At 55.9% G+C, this 21,181-nt stretch overlaps 2 protein-coding genes across 8 annotated transcripts in view; one reads left to right on the plus strand and one right to left on the minus strand.

Moving 5' to 3' along the window:
* RNF123 (ring finger protein 123) overlaps positions 1-21,181 on the plus strand; it is a 29,589-nt gene that overhangs the window by 7,539 nt on the left and 869 nt on the right. For 4 of the 7 annotated variants that reach the window (XM_078443064.2, XM_060631013.3, XM_060631017.3 and 1 more), the window contains 24 exons: positions 285-458; positions 610-702; positions 775-848; positions 1,650-1,767; positions 1,961-2,060; positions 2,277-2,338; positions 2,522-2,593; positions 2,818-2,938; positions 3,566-3,667; positions 4,888-4,994; positions 5,239-5,437; positions 5,774-5,919; positions 6,210-6,293; positions 7,083-7,190; positions 13,507-13,684; positions 14,558-14,632; positions 14,784-14,871; positions 14,965-15,052; positions 15,140-15,224; positions 16,551-16,690; positions 16,790-16,978; positions 17,072-17,147; positions 17,359-17,443; positions 21,027-21,169. In XM_078443064.2, the coding sequence (XP_078299190.1) occupies positions 285-458; positions 610-702; positions 775-848; positions 1,650-1,767; positions 1,961-2,060; positions 2,277-2,338; positions 2,522-2,593; positions 2,818-2,938; positions 3,566-3,667; positions 4,888-4,994; positions 5,239-5,437; positions 5,774-5,919; positions 6,210-6,293; positions 7,083-7,190; positions 13,507-13,684; positions 14,558-14,632; positions 14,784-14,871; positions 14,965-15,052; positions 15,140-15,224; positions 16,551-16,690; positions 16,790-16,978; positions 17,072-17,147; positions 17,359-17,443; positions 21,027-21,169 (2,707 nt within the window). Of the gene's footprint in view, positions 1-284; positions 459-609; positions 703-774; positions 849-1,649; positions 1,768-1,960; positions 2,061-2,276; positions 2,339-2,521; positions 2,594-2,817; positions 2,939-3,565; positions 3,668-4,887; positions 5,003-5,238; positions 5,438-5,773; positions 5,920-6,209; positions 6,294-7,082; positions 7,191-13,506; positions 13,685-14,557; positions 14,633-14,783; positions 14,872-14,964; positions 15,053-15,139; positions 15,225-16,550; positions 16,691-16,789; positions 16,979-17,071; positions 17,148-17,358; positions 17,444-21,026; positions 21,170-21,181 lie in introns of all 7 variants that reach the window. The other 3 variants (XM_078443065.2, XM_060631015.3, XM_060631012.3) reach the window with 2 other exon arrangements.
* AMIGO3 (adhesion molecule with Ig like domain 3) lies at positions 17,799-21,028 on the minus strand. Its single transcript, XM_060631026.3, has one exon. It carries the CDS (start codon positions 20,303-20,305, stop codon positions 18,782-18,784), a length of 1,524 nt encoding a protein of 507 aa, XP_060487009.1. The 5' UTR covers positions 20,306-21,028; the 3' UTR covers positions 17,799-18,781.

Below are 21,181 nucleotides of genomic sequence, written 5' to 3' on the forward strand. Positions count from 1 at the left end.
GCACCGTCACCTGGCAGGGGTCCCATGTGACCAGAGCCCTTAGACCTCAAGGATGTCACCCAGGGAAGAAGGAGATGCTTCCAGCTGAGGATATCAGGGGATGTCCTAGAGAAAAGATTGAGGGGTAATGACATCACTGGCTAAGGGAACTGCATGTGTGAAATGCCAGAGGAGCCCTGGGGCGGCGGCCCTTCTTGTGTCTCAGACCCTGGAAGGGCTCATCTGTGTCTTGGGGTTGCTTGAGGGAACCCAAGACTATACCTGTGGCCTTGGCCCCATGCCAGGGCAGGGGCAGAAGGCCACCACCTCACCAGTGCCTGCCCTTGGTGCAGCGCAAGGTATACCTGGTAGAGGCCGTGCTCATGAGCTTCCTGCGGGGCGTCGTGGAGGCAGGCACCCCTGCACAGGCCCAGTCCATGGTGCGTCAGATCCTCGACCTCCTGTGGCTCTTCATGGAGGTGAGGCTTTGGACTTCAGGCCTCGGGCCAGGATGTCAGGCTCTACCGAGATAGGGGAGGTACAGGGAGGGTTTGGGAAAGGACCCACAGACGGCTGTCCTGGCACCTGCCCTCTGCCAGCTAGGTGTGCAGCCCGGCATCTCTCCCCCAGGACTACGAGGTACAGGATTGCCTCAAGCAATTGATGATGTCCCTGCTGCGGCTTTACCGGTTCTCACCCATCGTCCCAGACCTGAGCCTACAGGTGGGAGCTCCTGCCCCTGCCCCTGGGCCCCCTGGGCCCTAGCCGCCTTCTCTGAGCACCCCATCCCCACAGATCCACTACCTGCGGCTCACCATCGCCATCCTGAGGCATGAGAAGTCCCGCAAGTTTCTGCTTAGCAATGTCCTGTATCCTTGCCTTGCTGCCAGACAGGCCAGACATGTGGTGTCCTCTGGGGTCATTAGGGGCCAGGGAGGGCAGTGTGCCTCTGGCCAGGGGTCCCTAGGGAGGCTCAGAGGACCAGAGCCGTGCAGTATGTGAGTCCTTGTTGCAGGACCCAGCCTTCCCAGCACTCTCTCTACAGAGCAGAGAGGGTAAAGCAAAGGACCCCGGCCAGCTGGCCAGCCTGAGCAGGGATTTCCAGACGGCTGCCGACTCTTGGGCTACGTGGAGGTGTGGAGACGCCACCAGGGCCTGACTGCTGTAGCCAAAGCAGCACTGAACTTTTATCTGAGTCCCACGACAGGGGTTCCCATGAGATCTTCTTTTGGGACTTGGCTCTTCCTGCTTCCCAACACAGTTGAGGACTGTGCTGCAGGAGGGAGGGTGCTGGTGGGGAAGCCTGTGCTGGTAGCTGTCTTTGTGTGGGGTCTTCAGCCTCCGAGAGTTAGAAGCAGCTGGGAGACGGAGAGGCCGCCAGGCCCTCTCTCAGCCTGTTCCCCCCACCCCCCTCATGTGTTCCTGTGACAAGCCTTTTTAGTACATTTGCTGGGAATCAGGCTTAGTGGACTTGATGGCCACAGCTATTTTTCAGGGCTCACGGTCGAGGGAGACTGGCTTATAGTAGCAATGGTACCTCTAAGGGTAGGAGAATATGGTGGGCATATGGGGAGACAGGTGAGTTTGGAAGAGCTTCCCAGGGAGAACTCGTGAGGGTGTAGGGTACACACACCCCTTGGTGAGTGGAACTCTGCCTTGACAACCACCAGCTTCGATGTGCTCCGGTCTGTTGTCTTCTTTTACATCAAGAGCCCTCTGCGAGTGGAGGAGGCTGGCCTACAGGAGCTCATTCCCACTACCTGGTGGCCCCACCGCTCCAGCAGGGAGGTGGGCCGACTGAGATGGGCAGGCAGGGTCACAGGGAGGGCTGACCCAGGGTATCTGAGCCGCCTGGCCTTGAGCATGTGAGGCCCCTTCCCCAGCCTGGTCTCTGGCGTGGGAGTAGGGGTTTCCTGTCTGAAGCAGGCCTGGTTAAGTCCTGAGTGAGCTCTGCTGTCTTCCATCCCCTGCTCCTGCCCAGGGCAAAGACAGTAAGGATGTAAAGGATGAGACCACTGAGGAGCACAGACGGAGGCGTGCCTACGAACGTGGCTGCCAAAGGCTCAAGAAGCGCATCGAAGGTTAGCCCCCTTCCCAGGGCACTGAGTAGGGGGAGGACGATTTGTGTGCGTGTGCGTATTGGGGGCTCTTGGTAGTGACCATGTCTAGATTCAGCTTGTGGAACCCTGAGGGTGGAGCCCTGATCCAAACCTGCCGCCCCTTCCCATCCCTGGGAGCCTGAGAGCAAGGCTCTGCCTGAGGAGAGCTCAGTGTTGTGTTCCCTACCCCACCTCCAGTGGTGGAAGAACTACAGGTCCAGATCCTGAAGCTGCTGCTGAACAATAAAGATGATAATGGGGTAAGTGACTCCCAGATCCCCGCGTGGGTCCCTGATAGGGATGGGTGCTGGTACTGGGGCCCTGAGACCCAGAGGGCAGGGACTGGCTCGGGTTCCCATAGCAGGGCCCAGGCTAAGGCACAGCACCGAGCCAGTCCACTCCAGGGCCAGCTCCTCACAGCCTCATTTTTCCTTCCCTCAAAGGGGGAGGCTTCTAGGTACATCTTCCTGACCAAGTTCCGAAAGTTTCTACAGGAGAATGCCAGTGGCCGGGGGGTAAGTGTCCACTCGGCCAGCCCACCACGGACACTTGGCTGTGTTGCAGAGTCTGCACCCCAGGCTTCCGGCACCTCTCAGCCTGCTGCATCCCTGCCAATCTTGCTCTTCCTCTGCTGCCCCGCCCTCTGTGCTCACCCCAGGGTCCTGGGGCAGGCCTTGGATGAGGAGTGAGCAGGCTCTAGGCTGGCACAAATGCATGTCCTGTGCCCTGTGCCCTGCAGAATATGCCCATGCTGTGTCCCCCTGAGTACATGGTCTGCTTCTTGCACCGGCTGATATCTGCCCTGCGCTACTATTGGGATGAATACAAGGCTTCGAACCCTCGTGCCTCCTTCAGTGAGGGTGAGTGGGGCCAGGCCTCATCAGAGAGGCTGGGCAGGGCTGTCCCGGTGATAGTGTAGAGTGCGGAGCTGGCGGCAGGGTGGGGGTGGAGCTGTCTCAGGCTTCCTAACAAGTTGAGTACTCTCCTGATGGGTGGCTTTTCCACAGGGCAGCAGGAACTCCACTCTGTAGGAGTGCCAAACCCACATTCACTCTGTCCCCACAAGTTCCTGCCCACTATGGCCGCCTCTTCTCGGTCCCAGTCCGTCCAACCCTCTGCAGTCCTTTGTAGGGGACACCAGGGACAGGCCCTGAGGTGTTGGGGGCTGTGTTTGTGTGGGACAGGGTCCTCAGGGCCAGTGGGAGCCGTGCCTGCCCTGGATTGGGGATGTCCATAGGGCTGGGTCAGGGCCCTCTCTGAATGTGACTGCAGAGTGCTCCCTTCATCCCAACTCGTGCAGTCACTGACACTGACCCCAAATGGTCGGGGGTGGGGTGGGGGGGAAGCCATGCTGTGTGCCTGAGCAGGGCAGGTAGGTGGCCAAGGCCAGGGGTCTCCTCTGGGCTAAGCAGCGTAGAGGGGTGGCTTCTCAGTTTGTCTTCCTATCTGGCTCACTGCTGGCCCGGCCTCCCAACCCCTCCTTGCAGAGGCCTACATACCGCCTCAGGTCTTCTATAATGGCAAGGTGGACTACTTTGACCTGCAGCGCCTGGGAGGCCTCCTCTCACACCTTCGGAAGACCCTCAAAGGTACGTGTAGGCTTGTGGGCAGTGGGCAGGGCCGGACCGGGCGAGTGTGGGGCGTACAGTCCTCAGCCAGCTCTGCACTGGGTGCAGGGTTGCCCTCTGCCCGCCAGAGGGCGCCCGAGTATCTCGACCTGCTCCTCCAGGGAGATGCCCTCTGCCTCAGGTCTTGGGTCCAGCCATCCCTTCCCTTGAGCTCCCTTCCCTTGAGCACCTGCCCCACGGGAAGCCTAGGGGTCCTATAAGGAACTAGGGAGCATATGTGGAGTGACCACGGGATCTTGGTGAGGTCACAGGGGTGAGAGGCGAGCGGGCACAAGTGCTGCCTGAGTGGCTTTCAAGGACGAGCACACGTGGCCACGGCACAGGGCACTACAAGCACAGCGCACGCAAAGGCAGGGATGCTCACAACAGCCTGGTAGGGCCTGGAGATGGAAGGCTGCTGGGGTGCTGGTGAGGAAACTACCAGGCGGGGAGTGGTGGGAAATAAGGCCAAGGAGTCGCACGGGTAGAGTCTGAGGGCCTTGTGGGCCACGAAGTAGGTGTGGGCTCATTCCAGGTATAGGGGCAACTTTGGAAGGTCCTGAGGCAGGGAAGTGAGGTCAGGGATCTGCGTGTGATAATGGAGTCAGTACATGGGCCAAGAGAGGAGATAGAGGGAGGGCAGGAGTGAAGGGGAGGAGTCAAAGATGACCCCAGGCTTCCTGCCCGAGGCTGTGGGGATGGGGCACTGTCAGGAAGGGGGCTGTAGGAGGAGGCTGAGGTGGCAAGTCCGCCATGTTTGAGGACCACAGCCTGGGCTGGAGGCAGAGGTGTTGCTGTTCCACCTCTCACTGACAGCTGAGAGGATGAGCCTACGGTGAGGCCTGTGTGCAAAGTGAGACAAGCGGTGGCCTAGACAGCCCTGGATCTTGTGTTTGTAGGTTAGAAAGTGCTGGGGAGAGAAGTAGGGGACCCTGGAGAGCATGCAGTCACTGGAAACAGAGGGACTGACGGGAGTGTGATGGGGAACACCTCCTGCTGTTAAGGTCCCTGAGACAAAAGCCTTGGGGCGCAGTGAAGGCTGGCGTGGAATAAGTGGAGTGCATAGGCAAAGGTGCAGTGGTAAATGTGGGGCCCTGCAAAGCCCCCCGCTCAGCCAGTGGTGCTCTCTCGCCATCGTGGGCAGTTCCGTGTGACCCCTGAGCCCCCCACTGGCCTGAGAACTCTCCTGCCATTCCCTGCAGATGACCTTGCCTCCAAGGCCAACATCCTGATCGACCCATTGGAGCTCCAGGCAGCCACCATGGATGACCTGGACGAGGACGAGGAACCAGCCCCAGCTGCGGCCCAGGTGCCGCGGTAGGGGCAGGCAGGGGGCTTGGTATTGGGCTGTCCCTCTATCATAAGGGCAGGGGTGTCACACGGGGTCACCTCCTTCTCCAGGCAGCAAGGAGCTTCTCACCAGGCAGGTTTCCTTGCTGTAGGTGGAGGCGCGAACCTTCCTGCCATTTCCCAACCCCACAAATCAAGGGAGTCCTACATGGGCCCCGGTCCTGGGGAGCTGAGTGGCGTCTGGCCTCCTCTCTCCTACACAGCGCCCCATGCAGGCTCTGGCCATGGGGGGCGTACTGCCCCTGCCCCGGCCCAGCTGGCTCAGTTCTCCAACCCTGGGCCGAGCTAACCGCTTCCTCAGCACAGCGGCTGTGAGCCTGATGACCCCACGGCGGCCTCTGACCACCTCGGAGAAAGTGAAGGTCCGCACGCTGAGCGCAGAACAGAGGACTCGTGAGGACAGTAGGTGCCAGGCAGGGCTAAGCACATCCATAGTTCCCCACCCTGGGCAAAGCCAAGCTACACCCCCATTCCTTCCCGGTCCTGCGGCCTGGCAATATCTCAAGGGCATGGGAAGTGCACTCTAAGGGCAGGAAATCGATGCTACAGAAATAGTCCTGGAGCTGCAGGCCCTTGCCCTACCCCTGCCCCCATGTTCTCCCCTGCAAGTCCCTCCTTGGGCCCAGGCAGGGAGAAAGGGCTCCCTTCTCCTACTGTGAGGCCCGTCCTGGCACCACAAGCTTGGGAGAGAGCTGGAATGGCCTACGGCCCTGACCCTCCCCTTCCCCCACTCCGTAGTTGAGGGCAGTCACTGGAATGAGGGCCTGCTGCTGGGGCGGCCCCCGGAGGAGCCTGAGCAGCCCCTCACGGAGAACTCCCTGCTGGAAGTCCTGGATGGCGCCGTCATGATGTATAATCTCAGCGTTCACCAGCAGCTGGGCAAGGTCTCCCACTGGTGGCCGATGAGCATGTCCTGTGGTCCCACACGTTCAGATGCTTGTGTGTGTGTGTTGGGGGGGAGGGGCGGATATCTACTCATGACTGCATGTGAATGTGTGCCACAGCAAGACTGATTGCTGCCAGTGATGTGTGGGCCTGACCTGGTTTTGTGGGAGGGGGTTGTCTGGGGCCGAAGGTTGGGAGCTTGGCAGGGCTGGGAGCCAGGCTGGGTCTGGAGAAACCTGAGTGACATGCCTGAGGAGTCACGCTGGACCTGTGGTGTCCAATGCTCTAGATGGTGGGTGTGTCTGATGATGTCAATGAGTATGCAGTGGCTCTGAGGGACACAGAGGACAAGCTCCGGCGGTGCCCCAAGCGGGTAAGACCTAGATGGGCAGGGGGGTTTTCGAGAGGGAGGGTGTTGCAGAGAGGAGGCTTGCCAGCTCAGGCTTCCCAGGGCAGGCCACAGAGGGACTGTCCTGCCCCTGCTTCTGGGGGCTACACCGGTAGTTTTCCTGTCCCCACCCACCTGACTATGCCACATCAGTGAGAGCAGGGCTGGCATTAGGGCAGGGCAGGGCTTGAGCCCCATCACTAGCTGCAGCCCGCGCCAAGGTGCCCCGGCCCCCTGCCCGCTAAGTGCTGACGCACACCCACTCTCCTCATCAATTATGAATTCGACCCTGAGTGCTTCCTCGGCCACTTGCAGAGTCAGCAGGAAGCAGGACCTGACTCTCACACTTCCCTGCAGCCCCTCTGCTGTAGCTCTCCTGGCCTGGGGAGTAGGGCGTCCTGTGCCCAGGCTGGACTTCCCCAGCAGGGCCCTTTCCCCGCTGTCTGCAGAGCCCAGGCTTGCCTTTGCAGCCAAGTGAGAGCAGCTACCGGGGCCATGGTCCCAGCCCAGCTAGGGGACATGGCCAGGGGCTCATGGAACCCCAGCTGTGTCTCATTTCCACGCTCTGCACAAACAACCAAGACCCTGCTCTGAGGCCTGCTTGGGCTTGCCAGTGGGTCCTAGGCAGAAGAGGGTTTTGAAGAGTAGAGCTGAGTCTGCCCAACCTTTTGCCTGCTCCAGCCACCAGTGGGGTTCCTACCAGGCTGCCTGGAGCAAGCAGGGTGGGTGTGGGTATGGTGCCATGGCCTGATTGTCTTTCCCCTTGGGTGGCAGAGAAAGGACATCCTTGCAGAGTTGACCAAGAGTCAGAAGGTTTTCTCAGAAAAGCTGGACCACCTGAGTCGCCGTCTTGCCTGGGTCCATGCCACTGTCTACTCCCAGGTGAGTAGGTGTGGGCTTAGCCAGTGACTGCTGCCCTCCCCGAGCTCACTGACTAGTCACAGATGGCCAGGCTGTGCCGGCCTCTCAACGCTCCCTGCCCTCCTGGGCCTCTGCCATGCACGTGCCCCCTCTCCGCTCCCTATCCTCCCTACCTCCACCACATGCTATGCCCCCTGAACCTCTCCTGCCCTGTGAGCTTGATTAGATGTCATTGTAGGCATCCCAGGTCCCCTCCAGCTCACAATTCCTCCCTTGCAGGAACAGGGCCTGTCTGTGCCTGTCTCCCCTTCTTCGCTTCCCCTTCCTTCTCTCCCGGGGTGGAGGTGTCCTCTTAGGAGCCCCAGTCTCCCTCACTCTGCACATGCTTCTCTCTGACTCCCCTTCTTCCTTTGAAGCCACAGCCTTGTTTTCTGTTTTGTCATTCACTCATTCGTTGATTCAGTAACATGTGCTCGGAGCCTGGAGTATGCCAGGTACATCTTGATGCTAGGGACACTCAGTCCTGACCCATGTCTGAGCCACGTCTGCCCTCCCAAGGCTGTCAGCCTTGAGCAGTGAACTGAAAGATGGTGCACTCTCTCTGTGACCATGCTTTGACCCTCAGGTCCCGAGCCCTCCAGACTTGCTTCCACTCCCTGCCTGTCCTAGCATCTCTCCCCAGCTAGTGAGCGCCCACGTCAGGACATCCGTCTACCTTCTTAGGCATGCCCTTCCCTCATAACTGGGTGATCAAGGCCCTTGGTGTCCCTACCTCTACCCGCCATCCCCACTTGCTTTTTCTCAGCCTCCTCCCGAGCCCAGACCGCTTCCACCTGTTACTCCTCCTTTCTCTCTTGCTGCAGACCACCTTGCCTCCAGCCCCATGCAGGCGGCTCCTCTCCTCCCTTGACTGGGATTTCATGGCTGTCCACTGGCCTATGCAATCTTTTTTTTAAATGTTTGTTTATTTTTGAGAGAGACAGAAGTGTTAGTGGGGGAGGGGCAGAGAGAAGGAGACAGAGAATCCCAAGCAGGCTCTGCGATGTGAAGTGGTATCTCATTGTATTTATTTTTATATATGTATACATATATATATATATATATGTATATATATATATATATGTGTGTGTGTGTGTGTGTATACATTTATTTTATTATTTTTTAATATGAAATTTATTGTCAAGTTGGTTTCCATACAACACCCAGTGCTCATACCAACAGGTGCCCTCCTCAATGCCCATCACACACCCTCCCCTCCCTCCTACCCCCCATCAACCCTCAGTTTTTAAGAGTCTCTTATGTTTTGGCTCCCTCTCTCTATAACCTTTTGTTTTTTTTTTTCCTTCCCCTCCCTCATGGTCTTCTGTTAAATTTCTCATGATCCACATAAGAGTGAAAACATGGTATCTGTCTTTCTCTGTATGACTTATCTCACTTAGCGTAACACTCTCCAGTTCCATCCACGTTGCTACAAAAGGCCATATTTCATTCTTTCTCATTGCCACGTAGTATTCCATTGTGTATATAAACCACAATTTCTTTATCCATTTATCAGTTGATGGACATTTAGGCTCTTTCCATAATTTGGCTATTGTTGAAAGTGCTGCTATAAACGTTGGGGTCCAAGTGCCCCTATGCATCAGCACTCCTTTATCCCTTGGGTAAATTCCTAGCAGTGCTATTGCTGGGTCATAGGGTAGGTCTATTTTTAATTTTTTGAGGAACCTCCATGCTGTTTTCCAGAGTGGCTGCACCAGTTTGCATTCCCACCAACAGTGCAAGAGGGTTCCCGTTTCTCCACATCCTCGCCAGCATCTATAGTCTCCTGATTTGTTCATTTTAGCCACTCTGACTGGCGTGAGGTGGTATCTGAGTGTGGTTTTGATTTGTATTTCCCTGATGAGTGACGTTGAGCATCTTTTCATGTGCCTGCTGGCCATCTGGATGTCTTCTTTAGAGAAGTGTCTATTCATGTTTTCTGCCCATTTCTTCACTGGATTATTTGTTTTTTGGGTGTGGAGTTTGGTGATCATTGTGGTTTTGATTTGAATTTCCCTGTTGAGTATCTTTTCATGTGCTTATTGGACACATGTATATCTTCTTTGGAGAAATGTCTATTCAAGTGCATTTGCCCATTTTTAATAGGATTGTTTGGTTTTTGTTGTTTTGTAGGAATTATTTATATACATTGGATATTGACTCCTTATCAGATTATGATTTACACGTATTTTCTCTTTTTCTGTGAGTTGTCCTTCCACTCTGTAGATGGTGTCCTTTGCTGCACAGTTCATTTTGATAAAGTCCAATTTATTTTTTTCTTTTTTTGCCTGTGTTTTTGTTGTCACAGCCCAAAAGTCAGTGTTAAATCCAAGGTCATGAAGTCCTCTCCCCATGTTTTCTTCTAAGAGTTATATAGTTTTAGCTTGTAAGTTTGGGTATTTGATCCATTTTGAGTTAATTTTTGTTTAAGCTATAAGGCAGTGGTCCAACTTTATTCTTTTGCATATGGAAATTCAATTTTCTCAGCACCATTTATTGAAAAGACTGTCCTTTCCTCATTGAATGGTCTTGACAATCCTTGTCAAAAATCCTTTGACCATATATGTGTGAGTTTATTTCTGGGCTCTCTGGTCTGTATGACTATCTTTATGCCAGTATCACACTATCTTGATTATTGTAGCTTTGCAATAAGTTTTGAAATCAGGAAGTATAAGATCTCCAACTTTGTTCTATTTCAAGGTTGTTTTGCCTGTTTGAGTCCCTTGGGACTCCATATGAATTTTAGGATAGATTTTTCTATTTCTGCAAAAAATGCCATTGGGATTTTGATAGGGATTGCATTAAATCTGTACTTTGCTTTGGTTAGTATTGCCATCTTAACAATATTAAATCTTCCAGTCCTTGAACATGGAATATTTTTCCATTTATTTGTGTCTTTTAAAATTTCTGTCAGCAACATTATATAGTTTTCAGTGTACAAGTTTTTCACCTTCTTGGTTATATTTATACCTATTTCATTCTTTTTGATACTAATGTAAGTGGAATTATTTTTCTGATTTCCTTTTTGGATTGTTCATTGCTAGTGTGTAGAAAAACAACTGACTTTTGTGTATGAATTTTATATCCTGCATGTTTCCTGAATTCATTTATTCTAACAGATTTTTTGTGTGTGTGGATTCTTTTTTTTTAATTTTAGTTATTAAGAATTTTGTTTTATGTTTCTTATTTTTGAGAGAGCAATGGAGCGCGAGTGGGGGAGGAGCAGAGAGGGAGACACAGAATCTGAAGCAGGCTCCAGGCTCTGAGCTGTCAGCACAGAGCCTGACGCGGGGCTTGAACCCATGAACCCCAAGATCATGACCTGAGCCCAAGTCAGTTTCTTAACTGACTGAGCCACCCAGGCGGCCCTAATTTTAGTTTTTTAACATACAGTACAATATTGGTTTCAGCAGTAGACTTTAGTGATGCATCACTTACCTACAACACCCAGTGCTCATCACAGCAGGTGCCTTCCTTAATACCTATCACCTATTTAACCCATTCCCCCACCCACCTCCCTCCATCAACCCTCAGTTTGTTCTCTATTATTATGAGTCTCTTGTGGTTTGTTTCCCTCTCTTCTCCTTTTTTTCCCTCTCTTCCCTTATGTTCATCTGTTTTGTTTCATAAGTTCCACATATAAGTAAAATCATGTGGTATTTGTCTTTCTCTGATTGACTTATTTCGCTTAGCATAATACATTCTAGCTCCATCTACATCATTGCAAATGGCAAGATTTCATTCTTTTTGATGGCTGAGTTATATTCCATTGTAGATATACACCACATCTTCTTTATCCATTCATCAATCGATGAACATTTAGGCTCTCTCCATAGTTTGGCTATTGATGATGCTGCTATAAACCTTTGAATCTGTATTCTTGTATCCTTTGGGTAAATACCTACCAGTGCAATTGCTAGATCGTAGGGTAGTTCTATTTTTTTGAGGAACCAGCAGTGCAAAAACGTTCCCCTTTCTGCACATCCTTGCCAACACCTGTTGTTTCTTGTGTTGTTGTTGTTGTTGTTTTTAATGCTTATTTTTGAGAGAGAGAGAGAGAGAGCAGGGAAGAGGGGCAGAGAGAGAGAGAGGAAGACAGAGGATCTGAAGTGGGCTCTGTGCTGACAGCAGAAAGCCCGATGTGGGACTCAAACTCATAAACTTCAAGATCATGACCCGAACCAAAGTTGGACACTTAACTGACTGAACCACCCAGGTGCCCCGTCTTATGTTGTTAATTTTAGCCATTCTGACAGGTATCTCATCATGGTTTTGATTTGTATTTCCCTGATGACAAGTGATGAGCATTTTTTCTTGTGTCTGTTAGCCATCTGGATGTCTTCTTTGGCAAAGTGTCTATCCATGCCTTCAGCTCATTTTTTAAGTGGGTTATTTGTTGTTTGGGTGTTGAGTTTGAGAAGTTTTTTATAGATTTTGAATACTAGCCCTTTATCTGATATGTCATTTGCAAATATTTTCTCAAATATCTTCTTCTGTAGGCTGCCTTTTATTTTGCTGATTGTTTCCTTCACTGTGCAGAAGTTTTTTATCTTGATGAGGTCCCAATAGTTCATTTTTGCTTTTGTTTCCTTTGCCTCCACTGATGTGTCTAGTAAGAAGTAGCTGCGGCCGAGGTCAAAGAGGTTTTTGCCTGCTTTCTCCTCTAGGATTTTGGTGGTTTCCTGTCTCACATTTAGGTCTTTCATCATTTTGGTTTTATTTTTGTGTATGGTGTAAGAAAGTGGCCCAGGTTCATTCTTCTGCATGTTGCTGTCCAGTTTTCCTAACCCCATTTGTTGAAGAGACTTTTTTCCACTGGATATTCTTTCCTGCTTTGTCGAATTTTTTGCTAGATTCTTGAGGGTTTTCTACATATAAGATCACGTCATTTGCGAATGGGGATAATTTTACTCCTTTATTTCCAATTTGGATGACTTTTACTTCTTTTTCTTTCCTAATTGCTCTGGCTAGGACTTCCAGTACTGTGTTGAATAGAAGTAGCAAAAGTGGGCATCTTTGTCTTGTTCCTGATCTTAGAGAAAACGCTTTCAGTTTTTCACCATTGAGTGTGATGTTCTCTGTGGGCTTTTCATAACACAGCCCTTGCTATGTTGAACTGCTTTCTTCATCTTCAGTGCTCACCCTCCTGCCTCCTGCTCATTCACTTTCTCCCATTAGTAAAGAGAACAGTCCGTGATGCCCCTCCCTTGACTCTACATCTGCTTACAGAAACCACTCCCTTCCAACAACCATTCCCCTCTTCCTTGTCTGTGTCACAGCTTCTTCATCTTCCCTTCACTCTTGGTCCAACACAGGTTCCTCCACCTCTCTGGAATAGTCTTGCACGGTCCCTCCCAAGCCCCCCGCCCCCTTTGCAGATACATCCCTCCCCCCACCCCCCTGCAATGCAGTGGCTCCCTGGGTGCATATGTTCCATCCCCTCTTTAGACTTGGTCTTCTCTGGCCTTCTGTGGCAGTATGCTCCCAGCAGGCCTTCTGGCTCAGGCCCACCCTCTGACTCCTGCTTGTGTCTTCTCGGGTTTTCAAGTTTGAGGGCACATCAGAGCTGGTGTCAAGTCCAGATGCTCCGACTCTGAGAGATTTGGGTGGTCTGGGCTGGGGCCTGGGACTTTGCTCTGCTCTGTTCGGCGACCCCTCCTGGGCACAGACCATGTGGAACAAGGCCCTTGGAGGGTTTGCTTTCTATGGCCTCTGTTTCACCAGTAATCATGCTCTTCAACACCACCTCTTTGGGGACGTTTTTAGGCACCATATGCTGCACATATCCTAAGCCACATCCCCTCTGCCCTGGACCAGGCCTGCTTCTCTTCCGGTACTTCTGACCTCCACGGAGGTTCCATCACCCCCAGAAATGTGGGCCCTGTTTGGTGCAGCCGGTCCCTTGCCCCCACAGCCCATCGGTGCTTCCCCATTCCTGGCCTTCCAGTCCCTTGTCTGCTGTCTTGGGCCTAGATGAGGCCATGTAGCTTCTTTACTGTCCTGCCCCCACTCGCCCCTGCAGCTCCTTTTGCACTGGGCAGTGCTCCAACTCAGACTTATGGTCACATGACACCTTCTCACTTAAAACCTTGTGTACCTTTACTAATGCAAGCCAGAATTCTGATCTAGGCTGGGGTGTTGCCTCTCCAGGCACGGGGTGCACCCTCTTGCCTATCAAGCATGTGACTGCCCTGCCTGAGCCACTAACGAGGAGGCCTTTCCCGAGCCCCAGACCGTGCCCTGCCCCTTGCAACCCTTTCTACGAACAGCCTAGCAGCACCCCTTGTGCCTCCTATAGGAGAAGATGCTAGATATCTACTGGCTACTACGCGTCTGCCTGCGGACCGTCGAGCATGGCGACCGCACAGGTTCTCTCTTTGCCTTCATGCCTGAGTTCTACTTGAGCGTGGCCATCAACAGCTACAGTGCTCTCAAGAATTACTTTGGCCCCGTGCACAGCATGGAGGAGCTCCCAGGTGACAAAGCCATTCAGACCGGGAGGGGGCAGGAAAAGGGCCTTTATTGTAAACCCTTAGCAACCCTGTTCTGCACCCTCATGGCCCAGCAGCACACATCCGTGTAGGAAAGAGGGGAGGTAGCCCCTGTTCTCTTTGGTCCTGTGTTAGACAAGCATCTGCAAAAGCCCCACATGGTGGAGAGCCCTGCCCTGGTATTAGCGGCCACAGAGCCAACAGCTTCTCCCGGATGCTAGGAAGGAAAGAGACAGGATGGAGTGCCGGAGTGGGGGCCCCTCCGCTTTCACTTCCTTCTTGCTGTGGTACGGGAGCCGGTTGGCCTCACACAGACACCCTGGCACTGCACGTGGGATGTGGCAGCCCATGCAAAGGCAGAGCGGCTTGTGTTTGCAGATCGCAGTAAGGGGTGGTGGTACCCTGCTGGAGGCCACATGTAGGAGCTTGGGCTTCTTGCAGACTACTGATTTCAGGCTGGGTTTGGTGGTTTATGTCTGGATCAGGCTGTGGGCTGTCAGGCCCCTGGCCTGTCCCCTGCCCCGCCCCAGGCCTAGGTGCAGGCTTTGTCCTCAGAGGCGGAGCCATGGGTGCCCAAGGGGCTTTGACTGCTGAGCCATCAAGTGTGTGTGCGGAGATGGGTTTGAGCCCAGTCAGGACTCTTGCAGGACCCGTCCTCCCCCACAGTGAGTCTGTGCAATGGCCTCTCACAGTCAGTGAATGCCATGCCCAAAGTCCCTAGATGACAGCTTGGGCCCAGACTGGCCCTTGAAGTCAGTTCTGGAGCCCACTGCCCAAGCCCACTCACCCTGCCAAGGGACGTGCCTGCCTCTGGAACCCCCGCTCCCGGCCAAGCACTCCTACTGCCCCATCCTGCAGGCTATGAAGAGACTCTGACACGCCTGGCTGCCATCCTTGCCAAACACTTTGCCGATACACGCATCGTGGGCACTGGTGAGGTGCCCTACAAAGGGCTTGGGGATATGGGGGTGGGATGGCACTTCTGGCTGGCCGTTTTTTGCACAGAATGCCGGCCAGGTGGGCTTGAGGCATGGGGGCCGGGGCTCATGCCAGCTACCTGCTGAGGCACAGCCTGTCCCAACAGACATCCGTGACTCGCTGATGCAGGCCCTGGCTAGCTACGTGTGCTACCCACACTCCCTGCGGGCTGTGGAGCGGATCCCTGAGGAGCAGTGAGTGGGGGTCGGAGCAGGGAGGCGGGCACTCTGACCTGCACAGCACCATGTCTGGCCTTACCCTGTGCCCACCACCCCTTGCCCTTGCAGGCGTATTGCCATGGTGAGGAGCCTCCTGGCTCCCTATGAGCAGCGGCCCTGGGCCCAGACCAACTGGATCCTGGTGCGGCTCTGGAGGGTAAGTGTGGTTGGATGGGAAGTGGCTATGGCTGGCTGAAGGGGAGAGCTTCCCTGCCTCCCTGACCCCCACTGACCCTACCCACAGGGCTGTGGCTTTGGGTACCGCTATACACGGCTGCCGCACCTGCTGAAAACCAAGCCAGAGGACGCCAACTTGCCTAGCCTCCAGAGTGAGTGTCCAGGTTGGGTGACCCGGTGGCTCTGGCCCACTGCTGTTGGTCTTCTTGGACTCTTCTCGCTTCTCCTGGCCTGTCTCCCGGACTCCTGTTGGGCCCCAGCTCTGCCCCCCGGCGTTTCCATTTCCCTGCTTCCTCCCAGTCCAAGGACACTCTGGGACACCTCCCCCTTGCTCCCCTGTCCCATGTGTGTCCTTTGGGCCTGAATGCTGTGCATGGGTCATGGTGAAAAGGGGCAGCATCTTCTCAGGGTGCTGGCAGCTTAGAGTGAGGACTCCGAACCAGCTCCCTGACCTCCAGCCTCATCCTGGCACCATGTCCACCTCCCACTTCAGTGTACTTGAGTCAAGGCAGGCGCACAGACTGGGGCTTGGTCAGGGCCCCAGAGGGTGCCCATGGCGTTCCCAAGAGGAAGGGGAATTTGGTTGGGGGCAGAGGTTATACTGTCTCTCCAGGGGCCATGGATGGCCCAGCAAAGCCCTGTGAGCCTGAGGACCTTCACCTAGGCCCCTCCTGGGTCCTGGGTTTTTTGCCTTGCAGTCTGCCTGCCATACTCTGCACTCACCCCACTTGGTGGTTTTCCTAGGCCTACGTGATGTGTTTCTGCCTTCATGGGCAGGGTTTTTGCACGAAAGGGTCCCCAGAGACTGAGTGCCTTGTGTGAAGTCACTCATCAAGTCCTTGCCGGTTTTCTCGGATGCACTAGCGGGTGGAACTGAGCTGCAGTTAGAGTGGCAGTGGGACTAGATATTCATCCTGCTGGCTGTAGGAACTATTGATTTGCACGGGGTGGGGGGGTGGTGTCCAGCCCGGCTGTGGCTTAAGGGCTCTGGTTACCGCTCCCCGTCAGCCCAGACTTGGCACCCACCACCTCGGCCATATGCCAAGGCCAGGCCAAGGGCAGCAGAGGAGAGTAGAGGACGGCAGGGCTCTGACACAGTAGGTCTCGGGGATGCTGGTCTTGAAATGAATGAGGAGAGGCCTAGGTCACCCTGTCTGGGTCTAGCCCTCTCTGAGGGGCATGCGGCTGAGGACTTCTTTGGGGGCAGGCTATGGCTGGGGGGCTGCTCTAGGCCAAAGGGATGGTGTGGGGCCAGGAATAACTTCAGCCTGTGGCTTGCCAGCAGGAGGAGGGACAGATTTAGCCCTAACCCCCAGGCAGCACTGTACCCTGTCTTCCCTGCCTTCATGACCTGAGCATCCTCAGGGAGCCATCTTTTTGTCCTTACACCAATGGCCCAACAAGTCAGGACAGAGGTAGACAGGCAGGAACCACAGACCAGAGTGCCCAGTGATGCCACCGTGTCGATGCCCCTGCAGAGCCCTGCCCCTCCACCCTGCTTCAGCAGCACATGGCAGACCTACTGCGGGAGGGTCCTGATGTGGCACCCAGCTTCCTCAACAGTGTCCTCAACCAGCTCAACTGGGCCTTCTCTGAGTTCATCGGCATGATCCAGGAGGTGGGTCACAGTGGGTCGCGTGGGCTGTGGTGTTGCAGAGGACCAGGCATGAACTGCAGTGTGGCCAGGCCACTGACTGCCCACCTGCTGGTGGCTCAGATCCAACAGGCTGCCGAGCGCCTAGAGCGGAACTTTGTGGACAGCCGGCAGCTCAAGGTGTGTGCCACCTGCTTTGACCTCTCGGTCAGCCTGCTGCGTGTCTTGGAGATGACCATCACGCTGGTGCCTGAGATATTCCTGGACTGGGCCCGGCCTACCTCTGAGATGCTGCTACGGCGTCTCGCACAGGTGTGTCCATCTGGGCAGGGTGGGGGGGCCCCTGGGGACTCCCCGGTGGTGAGCCCACCCATCCACTCCACCAATGGGCTCCTGCCCTCACAGCTGCTGAACCAGGTGCTGAACCGGGTGACGGCCGAGAGGAACCTGTTTGACCGCGTGGTCACCCTGCGGCTGCCTGGTGAGGACCCAGTGCCCTGAACCCAACATAGCACAAGCCTTGGTTCCTCTGCTAGGAGTTGTGACGCCTGATTGTCCATTCTGCATTGGGACAGGCAGGCTTGGTACCCTCAGCCTTAGGTCGCCCTTCTGTGGGGAGGACAGGGGGGCTCGCACTAGCCAGGAGGCCTGGATCCCTCTTCAGGATCCCTGGATCCCTCCTTTCCCTTCAGGCCTGGAGAGCGTGGACCACTATCCCATTCTGGTGGCTGTGACAGGCATCCTGGTGCGGCTCCTGGTGCATGGCCCGGCGTCGGGGTAAGTGTTAGGCACCAGGGCCCCATGGGAGCTGGCATGGCTGATGGGGAATGCACCAGGCAGGGCCTCCCTGCCGCCGTTTCTTCATCTCTAAAATGGACCTCAGCATCAGGCGTTGAGGCCAGGGGGAGGTCATGATGTACAAACTGCCTAAACAGGTGGTAGCAGCAGTAGCTCTGAGTAGGAGAATCGGGGACCCCAGCAGAACAGGGTGCCCGAGCCGCATGGTCATAGCCACTGGCTTGTGGTTATACCTCAGGCATGGGCGGGGTGCTCTCCTGCAGCATCCAGCACAGCACTGCTGGGAAGGGGGGCTGAGCGCACACACTGCTACTTGTGTTCACGAAGGCTCTGGTGATGAGCATGTACCACCTTTATTAAGGAACTCCATGAACAACTGGATCCAGAACTTGTAGGAGCCCCCAGCTCAGCACCCACGCAGGAGGGGTTCCCAGGCCCCCCGCCCCCTTCCCTGCCTCCCTGTGGTGGGTGGTAAGAGCATATGAGACCAGGGCACTGCCTCAGCCATTAGACCAAGATCAGTGCCAGCCCTTAAGAGGCTTCTATCCTCGAGGGACAGCAAGTTCCGGCTAGGCCCTCCCATCTTGGCCATGCTCGGGCTTTTTACTGCTAAAAAGCTGGGGGCACAGGCCATGTTGCCCCTTACTGCTGTCTTGTGAGCCCACGGGAGAGGCTGTGCTCTCAGAGTGGTCTGTGGCTGCCCCTGACCAGAGGGAGCAGGGCCACTCTGGCTGATGCTCGGGCCAGGCCCCCTGGGGGTCTCTTGAGGAGCCCCACCTGCTTCCTTCCTGCCCAGCAGACTGCATGGAGTTGTGGAGCTTGAAGTAGGTTGGATGTTGGTGCATGTTTCCTCCTTCCACCCTGGGTGGGGGCCTAGGTCTTCCTTTGGAGCCCTTCTCCTCTTCCCCTGTGGGCCCACTCTCTTCCTGTCCCTTTGGGAAGGGGAAGATGGTTATGCTTCAGTACTTCACCACAGCTTGGTAGCTGCCTCGGCCTCTGAGGTGGTGTACCTAGGGCTCTCAGGCAAGGGCTCTTCCAGATGGCCCCAGTTCCAGTCCTCGTGGGACGTGTGGGCACCAGTAGGTCCTGCTAGGGTCTAGGGCCTTTGAGCCCTGTGTTAGAGCAGAGCAGGAGAGAGGGTGGGGAGCCCAGCCCCTCCATTAGTGATTGGGGCTGCTGTGGTTGAGGTCAAGGCCGTGCAGGAGGCTGGAGGACCAAGCCCAGCGCTCCCACCAGCATCTGGCAGTTGTCAGGGCGGCAGCAGGGAGCAGGGCGAGCAGCGGGTGGCAAGTGGCCTGGCTCTGGGCCCAGGGCAGCCTAGGTCATCACCAGGCCCTCAGAGCCCGTGGAGCTAGCAGACTCAGAGCCAGCCTTGAGCCGCAGGCCCACAGGATTGTAGAGATCAAAGTCCTCGGCTACTGCCAGCTGCACACGCCCATTGAGGCCCCTCCTGCCCGGCTCCAGAAAGACCACATGCTTGTGGACACTGGCCTTGCGGCTGGGTACATCCGGTGGTGTGCTGAGCACTGAGGACTGTGCGCTCAGCTCCTGGAGGGGGCTGGGTGCCCGGGGCCAGCGGCGGCAGTGGCAGGTGCGACGGTAGCAGCGGCGGCAGCCTGGGCAGGGTGGCGCAAAAAGGTAGAGCAGCACAAGCACCAGGCCCACAGCGCAGCCCAGCAGGGTGGTGAAGCCTGTGTTGAAAGCCTCGGGCTCAGGGTGTGGGAAATGCACGCTCACGTTGTACTCGTGCGTCTGGTTGTGATGCAGGCGGGGCCCGGCTGCCAGGCACACAAAGACCCCCTCGTGCTGCGGCTGCACATTGCTTATGGCCAAGCTGCCATCAGCCAGCACTGCGATGCTGCCGTCTCGGGATCCTGGTGCCACCAGCAGCTCGTGCTGTGGTGACACCCAGGCGATGCGCACAGCTGGGGCACTGGTGTTGCAGTGCAGCCTCAGGGACCGACCCATCTGCACGTGCAGCTGCACTTCGGGCTGCTCTAGGCCCTGAGCCAGGGCAGCTGAGCAATTCTCAAAGACACGGCTGTGCTCAAAGAAGCGCACACGGGATGTGGGTACCTTGAAGGCCAGGCACATGTACTCTCGGGCAAAGTCACTCACAGCGCTTAGGCCCCGCTGATGCCAGCGCTGCAGCAGGTGGTAGAGACGGCAGTCACAGGGTAATGGATTGTTGTGCAGGTAAAGGCCGTTCTTAAGAAAGGCTGGCAGTGCAGCCAGGTCAGGTACTGGGATGCGTCCCAGGCGGTTGGAGGAGAGATCCAGAGTACGTAGGTGGGTCGTGCCCAGACCGTGCAGGTGGTCAAAAGAGAAGGAGGAGAGTTCGTTGCAGCCCAGGTAGAGACGGCTGAGTGCGCCCAGGCCATGGAAGGCGTGCTCATCCAAGTGCGCTAAGCGGTTATTGAACAGAAGCAGCCTCTCGAGCGCCCCCAACCCTTCGAGGTCGTGGCGGCCAAGCGCCCGCAGCGCGTTAGATGATAAATCGAGTAGCCGCAGGCCGCTGGCGTTGGTGAAGACTCCGTGACCTAGCACGACCAGTTCGTTGTGGCCTAGGCGCAGGGCGCGCAGCCGGGAGAGCGGCGCCAGCCAGCCGGGGCGGAGGCGCTGGAGCGCGTTGTGGCTCAGGTCGAGGTCCGCAGCAGCGGCAGGCAACGCAGCCGGCACGTCCTGCAACCCCAGGCCCGCGCAGCTCAGCAGGTCAGCGGCGCACACACATCTGTAGGGGCAGTTATGGGGTGCGGAGGGCAAAAAGCCCTCTGAGCCCAGACTGCCCACCCCAACGCGCGGCATGCACAGCAGTGCGCCCAGCAGCACCAGCCAGGCCATGGTGGTGATTGCCGGGGGTGGAATGGGGCAGTTCTGTGTGGGGCGCGGCTCCAGGACTCACCCACTTCTGCTGGATGTGGGCTCCACCCCACACGCCAACCGCCCCTGCTTCCCGGGTCCAGGTCGGGACTTGGGGCCGAGCTCCACTCAGCAGCACTCCCTCCACCGGCTTCCCCAGCTCTCCGGGTGCTTCCCCGATCGGCTTCTAAATACTCTCCTGGAGGAGGGCGGGGCCTCGGCCTCCCATTGGCCCCAGGCCGGAGGGGGTGGGGCACCCCCCCCCCCCCCAACCTCGACCTAGGTCCCAGGGTGGCCGCCAGAGGGGGCGCGAGTCCGTCTCTGATGTCCCAGCCTGTTCTTAGCCTATGGCTTTCCCCGGTGCCTGTCTTCCCGGGAATAGTAGCAGGGAAACCTGGGAGGCACGCCTTTAAGCTGCTAGTGCTATTTATTTGTTTTCTTTGGAGTTAGTGTATATTAGGGGGTAGGTAGGCTTTCAGTGTCTGCTAGTCACCCATTTAAACTGGTACAAGGGCTGTATGGGTTCTTACTGGGACCCAGGACTGGGCGGGGAGGGTAGGGGGTGTGGCAGTGTGAGCAGCAGGGAGGTGAGGTGGGACAGAGGCAATTCAGGTGGGCTGAATTGTCCACCCCACCCCTCCAATAGGTATCGTTTTCAGATAGGCCCAACCTTCTGACTACCCTTGCACCCTCTCCCACCCAGGACAGAAAGAGCCACGTCAGTGCTCCTGGCTGATCCTTGCTTCCAGCTCCGCTCTATATGCTATCTCCTGGGGCAGCCAGAGCCTCCTGCCCCTGGCACTGTCCTGCCTGCCCCTGACCGGAAGCGCTTCTCCCTACAGAGCTGTGAGTGGGCCA

Source organism: Panthera onca, chromosome A2 (assembly GCF_046562875.1).
Source record: "Panthera onca isolate mPanOnc1 chromosome A2, mPanOnc1 haplotype 2, whole genome shotgun sequence".
Taxonomy (NCBI): domain Eukaryota; kingdom Metazoa; phylum Chordata; class Mammalia; order Carnivora; family Felidae; genus Panthera; species Panthera onca.